At 44.3% G+C, this 18,603-nt stretch overlaps 2 protein-coding genes across 2 annotated transcripts in view; one reads left to right on the forward strand and one right to left on the reverse strand.

Annotated features, from left to right (window-relative positions):
- Positions 1-268: 268 nt before the first annotated feature.
- The window catches only part of LOC123320110 (relaxin receptor 2), a 32,587-nt gene continuing 14,252 nt past the window's right edge, over positions 269-18,603 (reverse strand). The window contains exons 6-19 of the mRNA XM_044907294.1: positions 12,957-13,028; positions 12,831-12,902; positions 10,668-10,739; positions 10,040-10,111; positions 9,340-9,480; positions 4,756-4,827; positions 4,628-4,699; positions 2,329-2,400; positions 1,791-1,907; positions 1,472-1,704; positions 1,146-1,411; positions 746-1,090; positions 552-689; positions 269-491 (exon numbers count right to left, since the gene is read on the reverse strand). Coding sequence (XP_044763229.1) covers positions 429-491; positions 552-689; positions 746-1,090; positions 1,146-1,411; positions 1,472-1,704; positions 1,791-1,907; positions 2,329-2,400; positions 4,628-4,699; positions 4,756-4,827; positions 9,340-9,480; positions 10,040-10,111; positions 10,668-10,739; positions 12,831-12,902; positions 12,957-13,028 — 1,807 coding nt within the window. The 3' untranslated portion in view covers positions 269-428. The remainder of the gene's footprint in view (positions 492-551; positions 690-745; positions 1,091-1,145; positions 1,412-1,471; positions 1,705-1,790; positions 1,908-2,328; positions 2,401-4,627; positions 4,700-4,755; positions 4,828-9,339; positions 9,481-10,039; positions 10,112-10,667; positions 10,740-12,830; positions 12,903-12,956; positions 13,029-18,603) is intronic.
- On the forward strand, positions 13,586-18,351 carry LOC123320111 (facilitated trehalose transporter Tret1-like). The gene is made up of 2 exons (XM_044907295.1): positions 13,586-13,857; positions 16,972-18,351. Exons 1-2 carry the CDS (start codon positions 13,788-13,790, stop codon positions 18,303-18,305), a joined length of 1,404 nt encoding a protein of 467 aa, XP_044763230.1. The 5' UTR covers positions 13,586-13,787; the 3' UTR covers positions 18,306-18,351.

Consider the following 18,603-nt stretch of genomic DNA (forward strand, 5'->3'; position numbering starts at 1 on the left):
GTTTTTTCTTTCTGTATCGGTTATTTTTATTGATTATTAACTATTCATTTTTTTAAAATCGTCTGCGTTTTTTGATACTGATGTTCTATCCTAATTTATATTATTGATAACTATTTTTATTGATCATTTTGTTAAAGTTTCGAACATCCACCGCGTTTTTTACTTTTGAGTTCTCATTGAAGCGTTTATATTGATCATTTTTAATTCCTCTAGTTTGTTTTTTTTTGTGCTGACGATTCTGAAGGGTTCCATCGGAATGAAACATCTCTTCTATCCTAATTTTTATTATTACTCACTATATTCACAGGCTTTGTTTTAAAACGTTTTTTTCCCCATTTCTACCTTACGGCTAGTTAAAAATTTCGTAACAAGTGTCGTAAATCTAAACACCCTGATTTTCCACGTCTTTATCTCGAGATCGCTTTAGCTCAAACCGCCGTCGGGTTCTTCTTGTAACTCCCCTTGGTCTGAGTCAGACTGCTCTGCGTCTCCTGAGAAACGAGGTCGGTTTTAGTGTCTTCGAAGTACGGCCCTTAAGCCTGCTCACTCACCCTGTAGGTCAGGAATCTCCTGGTGCTGTTACGCAGCGGGAACACCCCGAGGCTCAGGCTGAGACCGGAGTCCGTCGCTGAATGGTGCTGATCCCCGAACCTCCTGCTGCTCAGGAAAGAATCGACAATCTTGTGGACCTTGTAAGATCAGAAAAGAAGGTTAGGAGACGATTGGGTTGAGTGAAAATACCAACCTGTTTCTTGAACACCGTCGTGGTGAGGGTGTAGAGTATGGGGTTGAGGGCTGAGTTGATTGGTAGGATGAAGATGGCCAACCACGCGTATAAATCCTGAGGGATGGCAACACCCGACAAGGCCGTCATTTTGACGATGATCACCGGTACCCAGCATAAGGAATCCGTCAACACGATTATGCCAAATCTCTGCGCCACCTTCTCGCTGTCCTGGGACTGTCTGGTTGACCTGCAGGCCACCCCGCTGGCCTTGATCTCGTTGATCATCCTCATGTAAGCGTAGCTGATGAAGATCAGCGCCACTGCGTTCACCAGGATGAACATCATGGCCGAATACTCCCAACCCTGCGATATAAGGATAAATCAGCTTTCAACGGAGATCGCAGCAATCCTACGATACCTTGGCGTAAGGGTCGTGGATGTGAAGGGACAAACACACCCCGTTGCTACCGTAAAACTCGTCCCCGAAGTACTCCTCGGTCATTTCGCTCAACGGGGCGAAGGCCACGAGGGAGGCAAAGGACCACAGCACCAACAGCGTGACGGCGGCAGTCTTGGCCGACGGTTGTCTTCTGGCCAAAGGTTGCGTCACGGACACGAACCTGTCCCAGGTCACGAGGGTTAGGATTAGCACCGAACTCTCGCAGGAAAGGGTGCTCAGGAAACCTGAAAGAGGATAGAGGCACTTGACGGTTTACCTAGCTCTGTTGAAGGCTTAGAACTCACCGCATACGTTGCACATGAGGCTGTGCCTCCATACGAACTCGTACCTGAGGTACACACCTCTGTAGTGATGATCCACGCCGGCTATGGTGAAGAGGTAGATGCCCATCAGGAGGTCGGAGAGCGCCAGGTTCCTGAGGTACAAGGAGTGCACCGCGTTGTTCGTCGGTACTATGAGCCTGCTGAGGAGGACTATGACGTTGCCGGTGCATCCTATGCCTCCCATCACCCACACGCTGAGGCACACGTTTAAAATTAGAACCCTACTAGGCTAAAGAGGTAGTGTTGCCTTTAGTACTGGAGTAAATACTTCTCTACCTACCTGGCCCTCAGTACGGGGTTGTCCAAGAGGTGTTCCTGCGAAGATATACCGTCCCCCTTGGGGTAGCAGACCCTGACGTGCGTCGCGGCCATGCACAGCTCGAACCTGTCGAAGTATCTGTGAAAAAATCAGGTCGACATATTATAGTCTCTTCGGGGATGTTAAAAACGGCGATTGATGATTCTCTGGTCGACCCTAAATCTGCATCGTACGTTTTTCGGGGTTATCAGACCGTCTAAAATTGCCCCCTTGGCTTGCGTGCTTCCGGGGTTTAATCGGCGACGGATAGAGCGTCGCGACGCCGGTTCACGATTATCCCAATTTGGAAATATTGCGAATAATGATACATGGCGCGGATATCAAATGTTTTAGAGACTTGTATATCGAATAAAGGTTCAAGTGGCCATCATTATCGCCTTCTAGCAATATTAACGCTCTTTAAAATGACAAAAATTCATTGGAACGAAGAGAAAGTGGCTCGAAAACCTCATCGGGGGCAATTTCGAAGGTTTATGGTATAGAAAAAGTGGATACTCACATGTATGGCAGTTTCTTCAGGGGTAGAAGCACTCTCTTGTCCAGCGTTCTGAATTTGTTGTGTTCCAGTTTGCTGAAAACGGTAATTTTTGAGGCAGGTAGTGATTTTGGTATGAATTACAGGGTTTATAACATGTCTACGATAAGAAAAAAACGGTCAAACAAGGCTTTCGGACCTTCAGTTTATTTTACTACAATGGGAGAAGGCTTTCGGTTCTGTTTTGGTTTCTGGTCGTTTTGACTTTTGGTTCTGCTTGGCTTTTGGTTCTGTTAGACTTTTGGTTTTGCTTGGCTTTTGGCTCTGCTTGGCCTTTGGCCCTGCTTGGCCTTTACTTCTGCTTGGCTTTCGGTTTTGTTAGGTTTATGTTTCGGCTTCTGGTCCTTTTGGCTTTTGGTTTTGCCTGGCCTTTGGCTCTGCTTGGCCTTTGGCTCCACTTGGCCTTTACTTCTGCTTGGCTTTCGGTTTTGTTAGGTTTATGTTTCGGCTTCTGGTACTTTTTGCTTTTGGTTCTGCCTGGCCTTTGGCTCTGCTAGGCCTTTACTTCTGCTTGGCTTTCGGTTTTGTTAGGTTTATGTTTCGGCTTTTGGTTCTGCTTGGCATTTAGTTATGCTTGGCTTTTGGTTCTGTTAGGCTTTTGGTTTCGCTTGGCATTTGGCTGTGCTTGGCCTTTACTTCTGCTTGGCTTTCGGTTTTGTTAGGTTTATGTTTCGGCTTCTGCTCCTTTTGGCTTTTGGTTTTGCTTGGCCTTTAGTTCTGCTTGACTTTTGGTTTTGTTTGGCTTCCGCTTTGGCTTTTAGTACTGTTCGACTGACTTCTTATGGTTTTCCTGGTGCTTTTTACGAATTAATTCCAAGTTTTCTACCAATGCGAACTCCTACGACATCGTGGAAGAGTCTGCGGCCATAACAAACGATTTTCAGTCGCTAGGACATCTAATAACAGTGTCAAATTTATATTTTACTGCTTCACAAGGGAGTCTTGCACAATTTAGCAGTATCTGCTGCTTTTCTTCGGTGTTCAGCTGAGGGTAGAACATTTGTTATGGTTCGGCAGTCAATCAATTCCACTACTTTGTCTTAAATCACATCCAAAAGATTTTAAGAATCATCTATATACTACCAAATTTCCCTTTGAGAAACGGTTTAGTTGGCTGTCATGTTGGTAAGATGCATTCAGCCTTCTGTTGTGAGCTCCTGCTGCTCCATCACCAGAGTGTCGAATGCACCAAGTTCTGTTTCCCCCACTCATCTATTCCTTCATTCGAAAAATCTCAATTCTATTGAATTCAAAGAAGATGGTATGATCTACGAAGCTAACGATATGTTTCTTGTCGAAATCTACTATCTGGATTAGAAAAAAGCTTTGGTGTTAACTCCATCGTCATATCTTGCATCTGAATGGACATAAATATATCCATAGGCACCACGTTGGGCCCCAAAAATCTCATCAAGAGGTTAGTCGAGGTCTAGGATCCATCCGGTTCCCAATAATCCAATTAGATAGTGGAAATTCCTCGGATATAATAGTAAAAGTATCATCGTCGGTAGGTAGCGGAGCGATTGAAATCTATCGGAAATTTTAACTATCGCCCCGTAGCGTGGCAGGGCTTAATTATACGCCGGGAGTTGTTCCGACGTCAATATTGACTTAACCGAGAGAATTTCGGACCGTGTACAGTTCAGAAAGGATCTATGGTTAGGGGATTTCGTGGTCCTTTGTTCGAGTCGTATTGAAACACTGGCGGTAGAGTGGTAAGGGTCAGTTTGAGCAGTCGATGAAAGTACACGCTTGAAGCAGCCAGCGTTCGAAGTCGTGCATCCTACAGGGTGTATCTCGTATACTGAAATATCTCATAGGAAGGAAGACAACTCTAGTGAATAACCCCTCCAGTGCTGTGGACGCAAAACCTAACCTAACTCAACCTATTTCTGAGGGGTGTTAATTTTCATAATCAACATAAAGTTCCCATTCGGCAAACTGTCCCTAAGTCTACAGTAAATCTTATTAAGAAGTTCCCAGTGCCCCTTCGCTCAAATACTCTTTGACGTTCGAAATGAAAGTTGGCAAAGAAACACTCTTGCAGTCTCAGCGAATTAAAACGTCCCTAATTCGAAAACGACAATCAAAGGATTCGGTCGTCCTCGGGAAAAAGTCATTTCTCAACTGTATTATCTGCCCGTCTGGCGCATCCGTTGTTTCGTTACCCCCCGAGGGCTGGATGGGGCTCGGGGCTACCCCTAATGGAGAACTTCCAAGGGTCCCCCTTCGATCGTTTCCGCACGCTGAAAGTCATACTTACAGAGAACTCAGGTTTAGGGTGTCCTCGAAAACGCCTATCTCTATCTTCTTGATGGCGTTGTCGTTGAGAGCCCTGAAAAGCGTAAAAGGGCTTGAGGACTTTACGGAAAAGTTGGGGTAGTCACTTACAGAACTTCCAGATTTGTTAGATTCGCGAAGACTCCCCTCTTCAGCAGGGTTAGACGGTTTCCGGAGAGGAACCTGCGGAATAGAAACGTTCAGAGTTTGGTTACATTCGAATTTTTTCACGAGCTTTTGATCCTTATGATTTATGCGCGGTTATGGGAGGTTTTCAGTCTGTATACTTCCTCAGTTACATCTTACTCTGTGTCTGAAACGTAAGGTTCGATTTCAAAAAAATTGATTGTGTTTTCTGGTCCACTCTACTACTTTACCCTAGGCTCTGGATCAGAACACGAGGTCTGTAAGACTTGTTTAGCCCTTTCTTTTGCCCCTGTGTCTTGACACCCATGCAAGATTACCTATTGGTACTTGCAAGAACTGAGAGGTTTTCTCGTCATCCCTTGATCTGTTTGTTTTACCCCCCTACTTCTTTCATTCCGTCTGAGGTCTTTTTGTAAGGATATTCTGTCCAGGTTTGTGTGTGTAAGTAGTATATCAAAGAGAGTTCTGCCTCACATTTATGACTTCAAGAAGCGTTAGGCTATCCTACGTCCTGCCATCGGATAGAAAACTCCTCAACTACACAAGTAGTATAACAGAGAGAGTTCTGACGCATATTTATGATTTCAAGAAGCATCTCTACAAACTTCTGGGGCCCTAACGATCGAGTACCACGATCGAATAAAAGTGTGATGCAGAACTCGCTTTGCTAAACTACTTGTGTGGATGTGGAGTTCTCTAGCCGATGGTAGGGTGTAGGTTAACCTAATGCTTCTTATAATCTGCCTTATATTTTCTTTCTTTGATTCTCTCTCTCTCTCTCTACTCACATCCCATTCTCGACAAAGAAAAGATTTGTATAGCCCTTTCGTTTGCCCCTGTGTCTTGACACCCATGCAAGAGCTACCTATTGGTACTTGCAAGAACTGAGAGGTTTTCTCGTCATCCCTTGATCTGTTTGAGTCTGCTCCCCAAAGCTTTGTAAGGATGTTTTACCCCCCTACTTCTTTCATTCCGTCTGAGGTCTTCTCGTAAGGATAATCTGTCCAGGTTTGTGTGTGTAAGTAGTATATCAAAGAGAGTTCTGCCTCACATTTATGATTTCAAGAAGCGTTAGGTTATCCTACGTCCTGCCATCGGATAGAAAACTCCTCAACAACACAAGTAGTATAACAGAGAGAGTTCTGACTCATATTTATGAATTCAAGAAGCATCTCTAAAAACTATAGTCAGATAAGAGAACTCTGTAAAGTCCAGAATGTTGACAGAGACAGAGAAGAAGGGAGTTGAACCAGCATGTGAGCAGAATGGACCCTCAAGATTAGCCCGAATAGCGAGGGATTTGAAGCCACTAGGCAAGAGACCACCAGGACGTCCCTTCAAGAGATGGCGAGACAGCTGGCAGTCTACATCGCAGTTACTTCTGCAGAACTGACCATTAGATTCTAAAGATCGTCAAGAACAGGCCTAAGGCCTAACATAAGAAGAAGAAGATCTCTACAAACTTCTGAGGCCCTAATGATCGAGTACCACAATCGAATAAAAGTGAGGCAGAACTCGCTTTGCTAACCTACTTGTGTGGATGTGGAGTTCTCTAGTCGATGGCAGGGAGTAGGTTAACCTAATGCTTCTTATATCTGCCTTATATTTTCTTTCCTTGACTCTCTCTACCTACATCCCATTCTCGACAGAGATGATCATTTCCAACTGGCACAGAACCTCGAATCGAACGCTACCGTTGGAAAAACTACCGACATCCAGTATAGACCGACACTTGTTCTTTCTATCTCTCGTAATTCCGATCCACTTCGCCTCGTTCAGCGACTATAATACCTACCGCACACGGTATCAACGTCCAATTATTTCCGATGTTTCAATTAGCAGTTAAAACGATCCACCCCGTCGTTTCGCCGTCTACTCCTGCGGGATAAACCGTCTCGGCGACCTGGAGATGTACTGGATGACCACCGTTAGAGGATACAATAGTGAGTGGTTGATGGTTGATCAATAGGGTCACTAGGAAGGTACAATGAGATGTATCTTGAGGCGTTAGTGCAGGAGCACCGTCTACAGTGTCTACTCTTGGTATTTCCTCTCGCCTGTGTCTCTCTAAGTTCATACAGAGTGTTCAACCTGAAATTGGCGCCGACCTAGTAGGAAAGGAGTAAGAAGACATCCGTTTAACTGCGAGAATTGAACCGGAAAACGCTCTGTCCAATTTTTTCGACGTCCTTCTCTCGCCGGGCGGTCGGACGCCCGGGGACCATTGTTCCGGGCGTATATTATGGTTATTGCGCGGTTGTATAAAACCCATACGGCCGCGTAAACCGCCTTATTAGATTTTATCGGCCGGAATCTGGTCGACGGCTTTTTGTCTCGGCGTTAAGAGGTTTACGGCCGACCGTTCTATTTCGGATACGCAAACGCCACCCCCGCCCCTCTGGCGGGGGCGCGATACGTCGTAAATCACGCGGAAGTTGAAAAATTGAATGTCTGATTTTTTCGAGGGATGCGAAAGGTTCGGAGAGCTGTTTCTTATCGTATAAGTAAGTGGATATATGGGGATTTTTGACGGAGGGTGATATTTATCGCGGGATCCTCATCGGATAAGATCTAGACCTTGAACTTTGAAGTTTCTTCGAATAATTGGATTTTCGCATCTGCGAGAGTTGGTAGAATGTTCGTAACCGTCATAATGATGATCAAATGAAGCTGTCAGTTTTTCCGCACGAAAGAATGGGCCTAAAACATCAAGGGATCCTTTGAAGGCATTATGTCATTGAACGGCTGAAGGCATAATGTTATGGAGCAGGAAGGGGGGATTATTTACCGGCATAACAGAATCGGAGGCAAATTGGAATGACCAGCGACGTTGTTAACGGCATCAGAAACCGGTTTACGTCATGGAGAGGCGTAATACAGCGAGTGGTAGATCTTATGAAACGTAGCACTAACGCTGTTAAACGGCATCGTGTACGTAAACAAGCCTGAGGCAGTATGTCATGTGAAGGGCATAAACTAGGCTGAGAGGGAAACTCTAATGTCGAGATCAAGTAACAGGCAAGGCGTGAAACTGTCGGGGTACTACCGTCAGTGATCATAAAACCAGGAGCGACCACTGACCAAACCATATGAAAGTGGCATCAGTAAAAGGCATCGGAAATGGCAAGAAACGGCAATTTGCCATGAGTTTGTCATGTGAAACCGACGTCAGTGGTAATAGGCAGACGGAGTGATGAAGCTTAAGAAGGCGAATAACGAGTAGAGGCATATTGTCATGAATTAGGGCATTTGACGCCGGTATCAGTAAGCGGCAGAACCATTTGACAAACTCAGATAAAACTAGTGCCTTAAAACTACGTCGACAGACGTTCATAGGCTTGAAAATGAAAGATCGATCAACGTCATCCAAATAATTGCCAAAATGTCCTGGGCAGGATTGTAATGACCACGGCATATGACACTGGCTCTACTAAACGGCATCAGAAATGGCCAATCGAAATGAATAGCACAAAAAGGGCCAAAGGCAATAGGGACAAATCACCTAATGCCAGTAAACGTCGAAATATTATGTAGTGTGTCAAGATTTCCGACAATTATGATGAAGAACTATGACATTACTCTTGGTTAACGGCAACCGAGAAATGACATTGTCACAATGCCTGCCTATGCCTTTATTCGTTGCATTCAAGCCCTCAAAGGCTGGAAAAAAGTTGTAACAGTGCCCCGAATGGGATGGACGAAGGAATCCCCGTTGAATAATCAGAATTAGTTCGAATGAACCAATTACAGACTTAAAATATTCGCTCGGCAAGCAATCGACCATTCGGATAGTCCATAAACATCCGCCTACTCCTCGTTCTCACCTTGATACGTAACGCCACAGGTGTTCCCACTTCAGGACGCCCCAACCCAGATTTACTGCGTTAATTTTCGACGCCGAAACCGAGGGACGCGCCCGACGTCAATCGCCTCGCGACCTTGACTCCGGTGGGGCCCTACGGGACATCCCGTATCGTAAATTGATTCCGAGGTCCCGGTCTCCACCGTCGGGCCGTATAGATTGTTCGGGGACGCCGTTGTTTGGACGTCCACACATGGTCCTTCGCGAACGGATTAAAATGAACCGAATTAAGGAGAAAAACGCGACTGTGTTGACTCGGGATCGAACCCTCTGCGCTTAAGGTACAAGATTTCGACACTAGCTGTTTTGGAAGATTCACCCGGTATATTTCCGTTTGATTAGACGAAAAACTAACAAGAACTAAACGGCCGTAACCCTAAACGTGGCTTCTTCCGCACGAAGGGGTTCTTCGACGGATAAGTGGAGACATGGGGAGTTTATAGGTTATAGAATGTAGTTACGGCGAGGCAGTAAAGGGGTCGCATTACACGGTTTCCGCCAATAGCTCCAGGTGATGCGTTCTCGGTTTCGTTTTATCGACAATGATAAAATTAGCGATCCCGATGTAATTGTCCCCTTTATCGATGTCCCCGTGTAATTTCAGACGGCAGGATCTGTCGATCTCGACAGGATGACGTTTTCGAAGGCTAGATAACGAAACTGTTACAAGAACTGTCGAAACTCACAAGAATCTGAGTTCTGCCAGAGCTGAAAACGTCCTCGGTTCCAGAAGACGCAGCCTGTTCTCCACCAGGGATAAACTCGAGAGGGGTAGTGGTGGAAAAGTGTCTGGCGATATAGCTTCGATCAGGTTCTGCTGTAGAAATCTGAAAAATGAAAAAATAGTCCATAAATTTATATATTACTTCGAATATCACTCGATTTATTAGCCAGTAGTTCTGACGATCGGTAGTTTCAACGACCGTTAGTTCCCGAACGTGGTAGGTTGAATAGCGCGTAGTCCAAATGACCGGTAGTTCATGTTTCATGATACAATCGAACTAATATGTAACGATCGAAACAATTCCGAGTCCGGAAATCAAGTTAGCATATCTGAATCGAATCACGTCCAAGTTAAATCGAACAGGTTTTGCCCTCGCCTACGAGACTACAATGGCGTGAAAAAAAATCTTCGTTTCGCGGCGAAAATGAATCGGAAATTCTCTCGAATCCCTTTAAATTTCGTGGGCGGATTTTTCTCGTCATGAATGCCGGCATGCAACCGCAAAGCTTTCCCGTTTTTTCCATTCATAACGTCGTGGAAGCAAAACATCTACGACGTCCGCGTAGTCGTAGGATCATTGTTCCATAGAGGGGTGGCGAGAAAACGAGGGAAAAAGGGGTTAAATCTCCGTGGAAATCGAGAACCAGGGGGTTTATACTCACAACTTCTCCAATCGCTGAAGCGGTAACAACAGGCGATGTTCTATTGTCCTGAGTCTGTTACCTCTGAGGTCTCTGTAATAAGAAAAAAATCTCAGTCGAGGGATTTTTTCTGGTACGTTTATCTAGCGAGTTCCAGCTTGTTAGAGGGTTCTGGAGGATCGATGCGAACTCTAGATACTGTCTGTTCAGATCTCTTCGTTTGGACGTCTTGGTTTAAGCTCTGGTCTATGTGAGTTTGACCTCATACACACAAATCTGCCAGAGCGAACGTGGATACTGTTCTTCGGACATCCAACGGCGCGCCATCTATCGCCAGGTTGACGAAGGTGCTACCTAGGCCGTACGTGCCGTTTGAAGATCCCTGTCAAATAGATGGACAACCCACTTTTTTGTTCTCGAAATGAACTCAATTGTACCGTCCGAAACCCAGAAACGATTCGATAATGACGAAAGAAATGTAAGAATAGAACAGACTGTATCGGGCGCAATTGAAACGGTCCAATCGGAGTGTGTATCTCCGGAACAATGCGACCTCTTTGTAAGCCGAAACCCGTTCCCCATTATACCAAGTTCGACGATTGCAAAAAAAAAAAACGAAGCCTTTGTGCTCCTGGGGCGGCATACTCACAACGTTTCCAATTGTTTCAGACGGTCGAACGCCTCCGTCGCTATCCTGGATAGGTTGTTGTACGTCAGCGACCTGTAACAGAGAGAACGGACAGGTCCTTAACTGGGCGAGATTGGGAAAAGTTCGAAAAGCGAGCACGTGCGCCAAGGCGATAAGATTCAGGAATTTTCGCTCGTGCGAAGTTCGGAGCAAAAAAGGAGACGCCGACGGGCGGTTTACCGATGTTTTCGGGATTGAAATCCATATATAGAAGTCTATCCAGTCAATTTTTTACGAAGAAGATTCGCCTCTGTGTGCAGCTTCACATAGACAGTAGTTCTTATATCAGTTAAATCTAATGAGCAGTTTAAATAATCGGTAGTCCAAATGATCAGTCGGTTTGATCACAAAATAAAAATATCGATAAACGTTTGAATCATTAAATCTTGAAAAGTACTCAAAGCTACCGTTGGTTTGAAAACTTTAATCGAGCAATTTCCATCTAAAGTCTGAGTTATCTGAGGTTGATCTATATGAATATAAAGCCGTATCTTCACGTTTCCTGGTAGTAGTAGTTCTTCTATCGATTCGTTTCAGTATCCGGTAGTTCTGGTGTTGGTAGTTCTAATGAATGACAGTTTTGAAGTTACGTTACGAAGGAATATGTCTGAGTGGATAGCTCTCAAGGGTCCTTTTCTAACGGAAGGAATAACGTAAGATCGCGTTATTCGGGATCACTGGTAGGAGATGAACCTAAGTCCATTGGATTTAATACGACCGTTAGGTATTATGTACCTTAATTAGGGTCTTTCAATTTATACGGTCTCCTCCCGTTCACAATGGCCTCATCGATTACGGCGAATTAGGGGTTTAGCCGGTCGGACTACCCTGCTCATAGCCGTATACGTTCCCGCAACAAAGTACCCACTCTTTCTGTCGTCTATACATGGGGGTTGTAACTTTTGATTTGCGGTCAGTCCGGCCGCGGATCCGTCGGTCCGAATTGATTCAAAATTCGCGGATTTTCGGACATTCGTATGCGGACGCTCGTCGGATTTGCATGAGCCTCGACGAGACGAACGTTTTGCATGTGTTTCGTGGGCTGGAGGGTTGTTTAGCGACTTATCCGGGCCGAATATTAGAAAAACGCGACGGTCTGGAGGGTCGTTTGTTTCCGGCGGTTCGGATGGAATTTTCCCCGTTTCGGATGTCGTTTTCGCCATGAGGATGATATTCCCTGAAGGGGATAGCAACGGGACGTAGATTTGTGAAAAGTGATTTATGAATTTTTGGGAATTTTTCGATAGTCATCGTTAGAGTAATTTTTCCCTCGATAAAACTAACCGTAGATGGACATGTGATACATATTCTGAAAGAACAACTCCTCTAGTCGAAACTCTGAAGATTTTAACGAGCTCGATGCAGCCGCTCGGTCTTGACAAGCATTTAAGTGATTCAACCTTTTTGGAAATTTTTTATAGTCACCGCGCATGCGCGTGTGCCAATTCTACCCTAGCACGTGAAAGCGCGAGACACACTATGTTATCCTGATTCTCCGTAGGTACCGAAGTACCCCTCAGAAGCTCCGTGAGCTTGTGCGAGTTCGGAAAACCAGTTGAGTTCTGTGTAGGCTTTGTTACTGTGTCCTTACGCCACCTTAGGCACAGCACTGTTAATTTGAACCTAACAGTGAATGGTGGCCCATACCCGTATCGACTAGAAAATTTCTTCCCTAGCCCGGGATCGAACTCAGAACCTTGCGGTTGCAATTTACCGAGCCGACGCTCTAACCACCAAGCTACGGACGCATGCAAATTCTAAAGCGCGAGACATGCGCATACCTCTCTCTGTATATTCCCAAAAGAATGATTTACCAAGAATAACCTGATAAATTTGAGGTGTTTCGGAGTTATTCATTCATCCTGGGGCACCCTGTATATCATCACATGTACGCAAATTATCCAATTAAAATTCTGAGCAGTTATATTACAACCCTTTGCTCAGTCTTTTCATCGTGACAGTTTAATGTTTTTATCTCGCTTTACCTAACACTTTTTGATGTTTATTCTTCTCATTCAAAAGGTTTCAACTTAGAATACTTCAATGACCAACGAAAGAATGCATTTTTTTCGCCATCCACTCAGACTGATTGAAAAACCCGACGCCTGCCGTCGGTATACTCACAGCGAAACGATCTCGTTCTGATGGGGGAAGGCGTCCTCGGGAAACACGTCAAAGTCGTTGTTGTTGATCTGCCTGAAAAACGTGAAATTGTGATCGAACACGTCTAGACTCACCCGCGTGACTTACAGGTGTCTTACCCTGGTCAGTTCGTAGAAAGCCTTCTCGGCTATCGTCCTTATGTTGCAGTGCACGAAGCTCCTGCAAAAAACCACAACAACACGTCTCAATATGCTTCTTCAGGTGGATGAAGGTAGAAGAGAAAAATACGTTAATAGTAGAAGACGTAGAAGATCTTTTTATGGTTATTGTGAGTCTGTGCGAGCGACGTCCATATCATCGTGATTGGATAGGCGCGATTGAGGCTTAGATAGACCGGAACGCCACCTATCGCTGGGTAGGTGAACGCGCCATCTAGGTAGTACGTTTAGCCTGTAGGACTCTGTCGAATACATTTGAGCAGGTCGCTGGGGAGTTGCCACACTTCTGTGCAAGAAACTTTTCGATGTCTTCCTTTAATTCAACGTTATTTTTGCTGGAGTTTAAGTTGGTTTAAAATTAAGAACTTTCCCTACTCATCTGACAAATTTTTCATCAGCACATCGTATAATTTAATTATGGTCCATCCCGAACACTTCGTCCTTATCAGGTCCAACTTATTCCCGATAAAATTTCGTCATAATTTCGCCGATATACGATTCTCTCTTTCCCGAGGTGAAAGATCGAGCGAAATACGTTGGGAATCGAGATCACGAAGCGGTCACGATTTCGAAAATCCTCGAAAATCGACGGATCCGCGCTATCTGAGCCCGCTGAGCCTACGGCAAATATGCGGAAACATTAGGCGTGTTTGCGTACCGCTCGAGCTTTAAGAAAGGCCGAACGAGGAGAATCTTTTCGATTCTCGCGTGGAAACGATTCGAGAAGGCTGGGATGGCGGAGTGAACGTCTATCTTAGAGATGATTTCGAGTCTTTTGAGCTCAAAGAACGACGGCGGCGTCTTCAACGAATATCTTGCCGTTATTGCAGGTCAGTAGTAAATGTTTTTTTTTGCTTGGTAGAGTGGGACAAAGTCCCGATACGGTTACGTAGATGTTACGCTTTTGGGATTACGAAGGTTGTTATCGGGAGACAAACATATCTTTTGTGTGCAGTAGAAGTTTGTTATTCTTTCCAGAAAACGTTTTCCTGACATCACGAAACTAATCCAGAATTTTTAAATCCATCTGTAGTAGGAGATTTTCTTTAATGGTGAAACCGTTGCATAAGATAAACAGGGTGAGTCTTTAACTCATACAAACGTAGATTTTTGAAGTCAAAAGAGACCATTTTTTCCGAATCGGCTCGGTTCAAAAGATACAGGCTGTTGAAAAACCATAAAGAAATGTTATTTTCAGTTCTATCTCACAAACGGTTTCATCCCATGGAATGAATTTCTGAACAAAGTTTTTCATTTATTCGATGAATCTCTTTCGAACACAAGATATCACCCAAAAATTCAAAGAACCCAATTCTGGAAACAAAGCCCGGGTGTCCACTGGAAGCGTATTCGAGCGTGAACTTGCTGCAAGCCGCTACAGATACCAAGTAACCACGCGTTGTCCACTGCAGGGAATTTCGAGCAGGCGTATTCAAGCGTCTACGAGCTCGTACTGAAATGGCGCGTGCGCGCCCCTCGAGCTCATCCATTTCAGTCCGGTTAAATCCAGATTCAATAAGGATTTTGTGCCTATACAAGATTTCTATTGTTTTAATGGCTTCATCAGTGACCGAATCAAATCATCTTGGGTTTTCCCATCGAAGGAATAGAGCGTAACTTTTGGCGGCCAAAAAACGAGTTTTTTTGTAGTTTTTCAATCATATGTCCTCAGGAAACTTGAGAGAGAAGCTATAGAGCACTGAATTCTACGTCGAATGAGATCAAGAGTGTACTTTTTCTCACTAATGGATCCCAAAGTTGGGACAATCTTCGAAGGCAGCTTATATATGAGAAAAGTGACGAATGAAAGAGTTGTAAAGCATTGAATTTCACATCGATTGAAAACACTCGCTCATTTTTTAGCACCATACTAGAGAACTCCGAATTTGGGCTGATGAAAAACATGTGTCATTACACAAATACAAGTTTTTCGTTGATGTTTCAGATTTAAAACGTCATAGACCATTTCGTGGTCATGAATAGTCAACGACAATATATCTGAAATTTGGCTCAACTATATATAGGTACTCTAACATGGACAAGGGTTAAGAATCGACGCCTCATTCGAGAATTCAGTGATCTATAAAGAAAAATAGAGCTTTCTTCATATTCAGTTTACCAAGGGAGATTAAACCGACAAAAAAAAACGAAAACACGCATTTTTGGCCACCAAAATATTAGCTCAACTCTCTGAGGAGGAAACGTAGGATAGTTTTCCTGGATGAGTCGTTCAAACAATCGAATCCTTATTGGAAGAATTGGTTCTCGTAGGTTTAATCGCATTGTCAGTAAAAATAATATTCGATTCATCCAGGAAAACATAATAAGGTCCTTTTTTCGGTTGACAGTAGAAATGGTTGAATTCCCGATTTGATTTTAACTATAAAAATTGCAGCCATCACAAAACACTAGCAATACGTCATCGTTGCTTCGGCTCCAACATTGAATTGAACGCACGAAGCCGCCCCCAGTGGACAACCTCTGTAGCGCCGCGACGCCTCTTTTGTAGCGGTTACAAACCCTCGTTTCGCTAGAGCGTGTAGCCCCACGAAAACGCTTTTCATTGACACTCGGGCTTAGTTGAATGCTACCTAATGAATATTTGAAAAATTGTGTGTTTTGTCTGAATACAACTCTGTTTAAAAGATCCACAGATGTGTGGAGTATCACAGATTTAGCTATAGTTATGCTGAAAGTAATTTCGTTTTTCAATGGTGGCACAGCTCATTATGAAAACTTTTTTATCAGAGCCGAATCGGAAAAAAAAGGTACCTATAGAAAAAAGTGTTCCTTTTGACCTCAAGAATCTACTGTTGAGATATTCCTACGGGCCAAGGACTCGCCCTGTATATTTTTCACATGAATATATATATATTCGTGTTGAGATTGTTTTCCTATCTTGTGTTTCTTTTAATTATTTTCACGATCACAATTTCGATCATATCTTCATCTCTAAAATCGATTTGCAATTGCATCAAACGCAAATAGATTTTTAATTTCTATCTGGAAGTATTTTGATGCCATGAAAACATGTTTAACACCTTCATATTCAACGTCATTCATTAAACAAAAAACCTCACTTAACCTAAGACTTCAGGATCGAACATAACAAAAACTTAAACTTTATCCCACTTGATTTAAAGCAGGCTAATACAACCGGCAAAAGGTGACAGATGGCTCTTATTCACAGATAGGATAAAAAGGGAATCTCATCATCTCAATATTACGTAACCTAGCTTAACCTAACCTAGAGCAACCTAGAATCCTAAGTGCCAGATTACTTGGTACCACATAGCTGATTAAAATCTCGATGTAACATCACCTAACCTAACATACCTCAATCTAGTCGTAACCAAGAAGCAGATTACACAAAACTCTGAGTATAGAGAAGGATTTAACCTAAACTAACAATGCCTAACCTAACATACCTTAATCTAGTCGTAACCAAGAAGCAGATTACACAAAACTCTGAGTATAGAGAAGGATTTAACCTAAACTAACAATGCCTAACCTAACATACCTCAATCTAGTCGTAACCAAGAAGCAGATTACACAAAACTCTGAGTATAGAGAAGGATTTAACCTAAACTAACAATGCCTAACCTAACATACCTCAATCTAGTCGTAACCAAGAAGCAGATTACACAAAACTCTGAGTATAGAGAAGGATTTAACCTAAACTAACAATGCCTAACCTAACATACCTCAATCTAGTCGTAACCAAGAAGCAGATTACACAAAACTCTGAGTATAGAGAAGGATTTAACCTAAACTAACAATGCCTAACCTAACACAACCAAGACTAGTGTCTCGTGATCCCAAAAAACTCTGATAAAGGAATCCCAACCATAATCAAACCTAACCTAACTCGATCCAGCAACATCCCACTAACCAAAAAACGAAAACAACATAAAAATGAGGGCTAATCTCCACTGATCTTCCAGCATGCACGGTGTTCTTCACGCTGGGCGTCCACCAAGGCTGGACCTCGCCCTCCATACCCAAACTCCAGTCACCGGAATACCCCTTCGACATCTCCAACGAGGAGGCTTCGTACATCACGATCTCCGCGCCTCTGGGCGACATCTTCGGCGAGATCCTTTCCGCCACCGTGGTCGACAGGATCGGACGGAAGAACACCATGTTCTTCGCCGGTTTTCCCATCCTCCTGTCCTTCGTCCTCATCTACTTCTCCTACCTCACGCCCGTCGTGTTGTACGCCGCCCGTTTCTTGGGCGGCGTATGTTTCGGGGTGATCATGTCCATCTCGCCCATTTATACGTCGGAACTGTCGCGTCCCGAGATCAGGGGTAAGTTGGGGGTGTTGGGGGCTTGCTCCTTCATCTACGGCCTGGTGGCGGTGAATTTTGTCGGTACCTACTTCGACATCCAAGTTACAGCCTTGATATTCGCGGTTTTCGCGCTGGTGTTCCTGGTGATCTTCGCCCAGATGCCGGAGACCCCTTACTACCTCCTGATGCGTAAGAGGGTGGAGGAAGCCGAAGAATCGTTGTCCTTCTTCAGGAGGATGAAGAACGTGAAGGGGGAGCTTCAATCTTTGATCGACGACGTGGAGAGACAGATGAGCGAGAGGGGGGAATACAAGGATCTCCTCCTGAACCTCACCAACAGGAAAGCCCTGATCCTCTTGGTCTTAGCTAGGATTTTCCAACAGATGACTGGTGCCACAGTGTTCGCCATGTACACCCAACACCTCTTGAGCAGCGTGGAAGACGTGATCCAGCCGCATTTCGCCATCGTTATCATTTATCTGATACAGGCGTTCGTGGTGTTGATATCAGGGAACCTCTCGGATAAATACGGACGCGTCCCTTTGATGACCTTATCCGCGGCTTCTTGCTTCTTTACGTTGCTACTCCAAGGTGGATATTTCACCATCAGGGACTTCACAGATTACGGTTTACCGGTGTGGACTCCGGCTCTACTGTTGGGCGTATACTACATCCTCTTCCAAATAGGTTTGGGTTCGTTGCTGAACATCATGTTGGGCGAGATGTTCTCGGCCTCCATCAAACCCAAGGCGATCTGCGTGGTCAACATGACCCTCTCCTTGACCATCATGATAACCGCCAAGTTCTACCAAGTGTGCGCGGATTATCTGCACGTTTCCGTTTGTTTTTACACGTTCGCGGGTTGTTCTTTGGTGGCCGCGTTCTTCTTCAAGTTCTTCTTCCTGGAGACCAAAGGTAAGACGCTGGAGGAGATCCAGATGGAGCTCAAGGGGGCGAAAAGGAGGCATAGTGTTGTCGGCTCGTGATAGTTTAGGTTAGATGATAATGATGTAAAATATATTTTCACACGAGTTGTTTACTTTATTCCCCATAGTTTTCACTGTTTTATTTAGACGACAGCTGCACAATTGCTTTAAAGTTCTAGAACCTTTTATTAACCCTTCTAGATATGTAGCAGTATAGAGTTAATTGCTGTCCTATATATCTTTGCGATACATATTATAGAAGAGCAACTCTTACATCCATCCTGGCACAACCGTTTGGTCTTGAGGAAGTTTTGACTGACCCTATCGTTTCGGGAATTTTTCGAAGATCATCCTTCGA

The sequence above is a fragment of the Coccinella septempunctata genome, chromosome 9 (genome assembly GCF_907165205.1).
Source record: "Coccinella septempunctata chromosome 9, icCocSept1.1, whole genome shotgun sequence".
NCBI classification, from domain to species: Eukaryota; Metazoa; Arthropoda; class Insecta; order Coleoptera; family Coccinellidae; genus Coccinella; species Coccinella septempunctata.

Bases quoted from the DNA above. Each gene is read 5' to 3' on its own strand.
- LOC123320111 (XM_044907295.1), top strand. From the start codon at position 13,788: ATGATTTCGAGTCTTTTGAGCTCAAAGAACGACGGCGGCGTCTTCAAC. The intron at 13,858-16,971 runs GTCAGTAGTAAA...CTGATCTTCCAG, and splicing joins ATATCTTGCCGTTATTGCAG to CATGCACGGTGTTCTTCACG.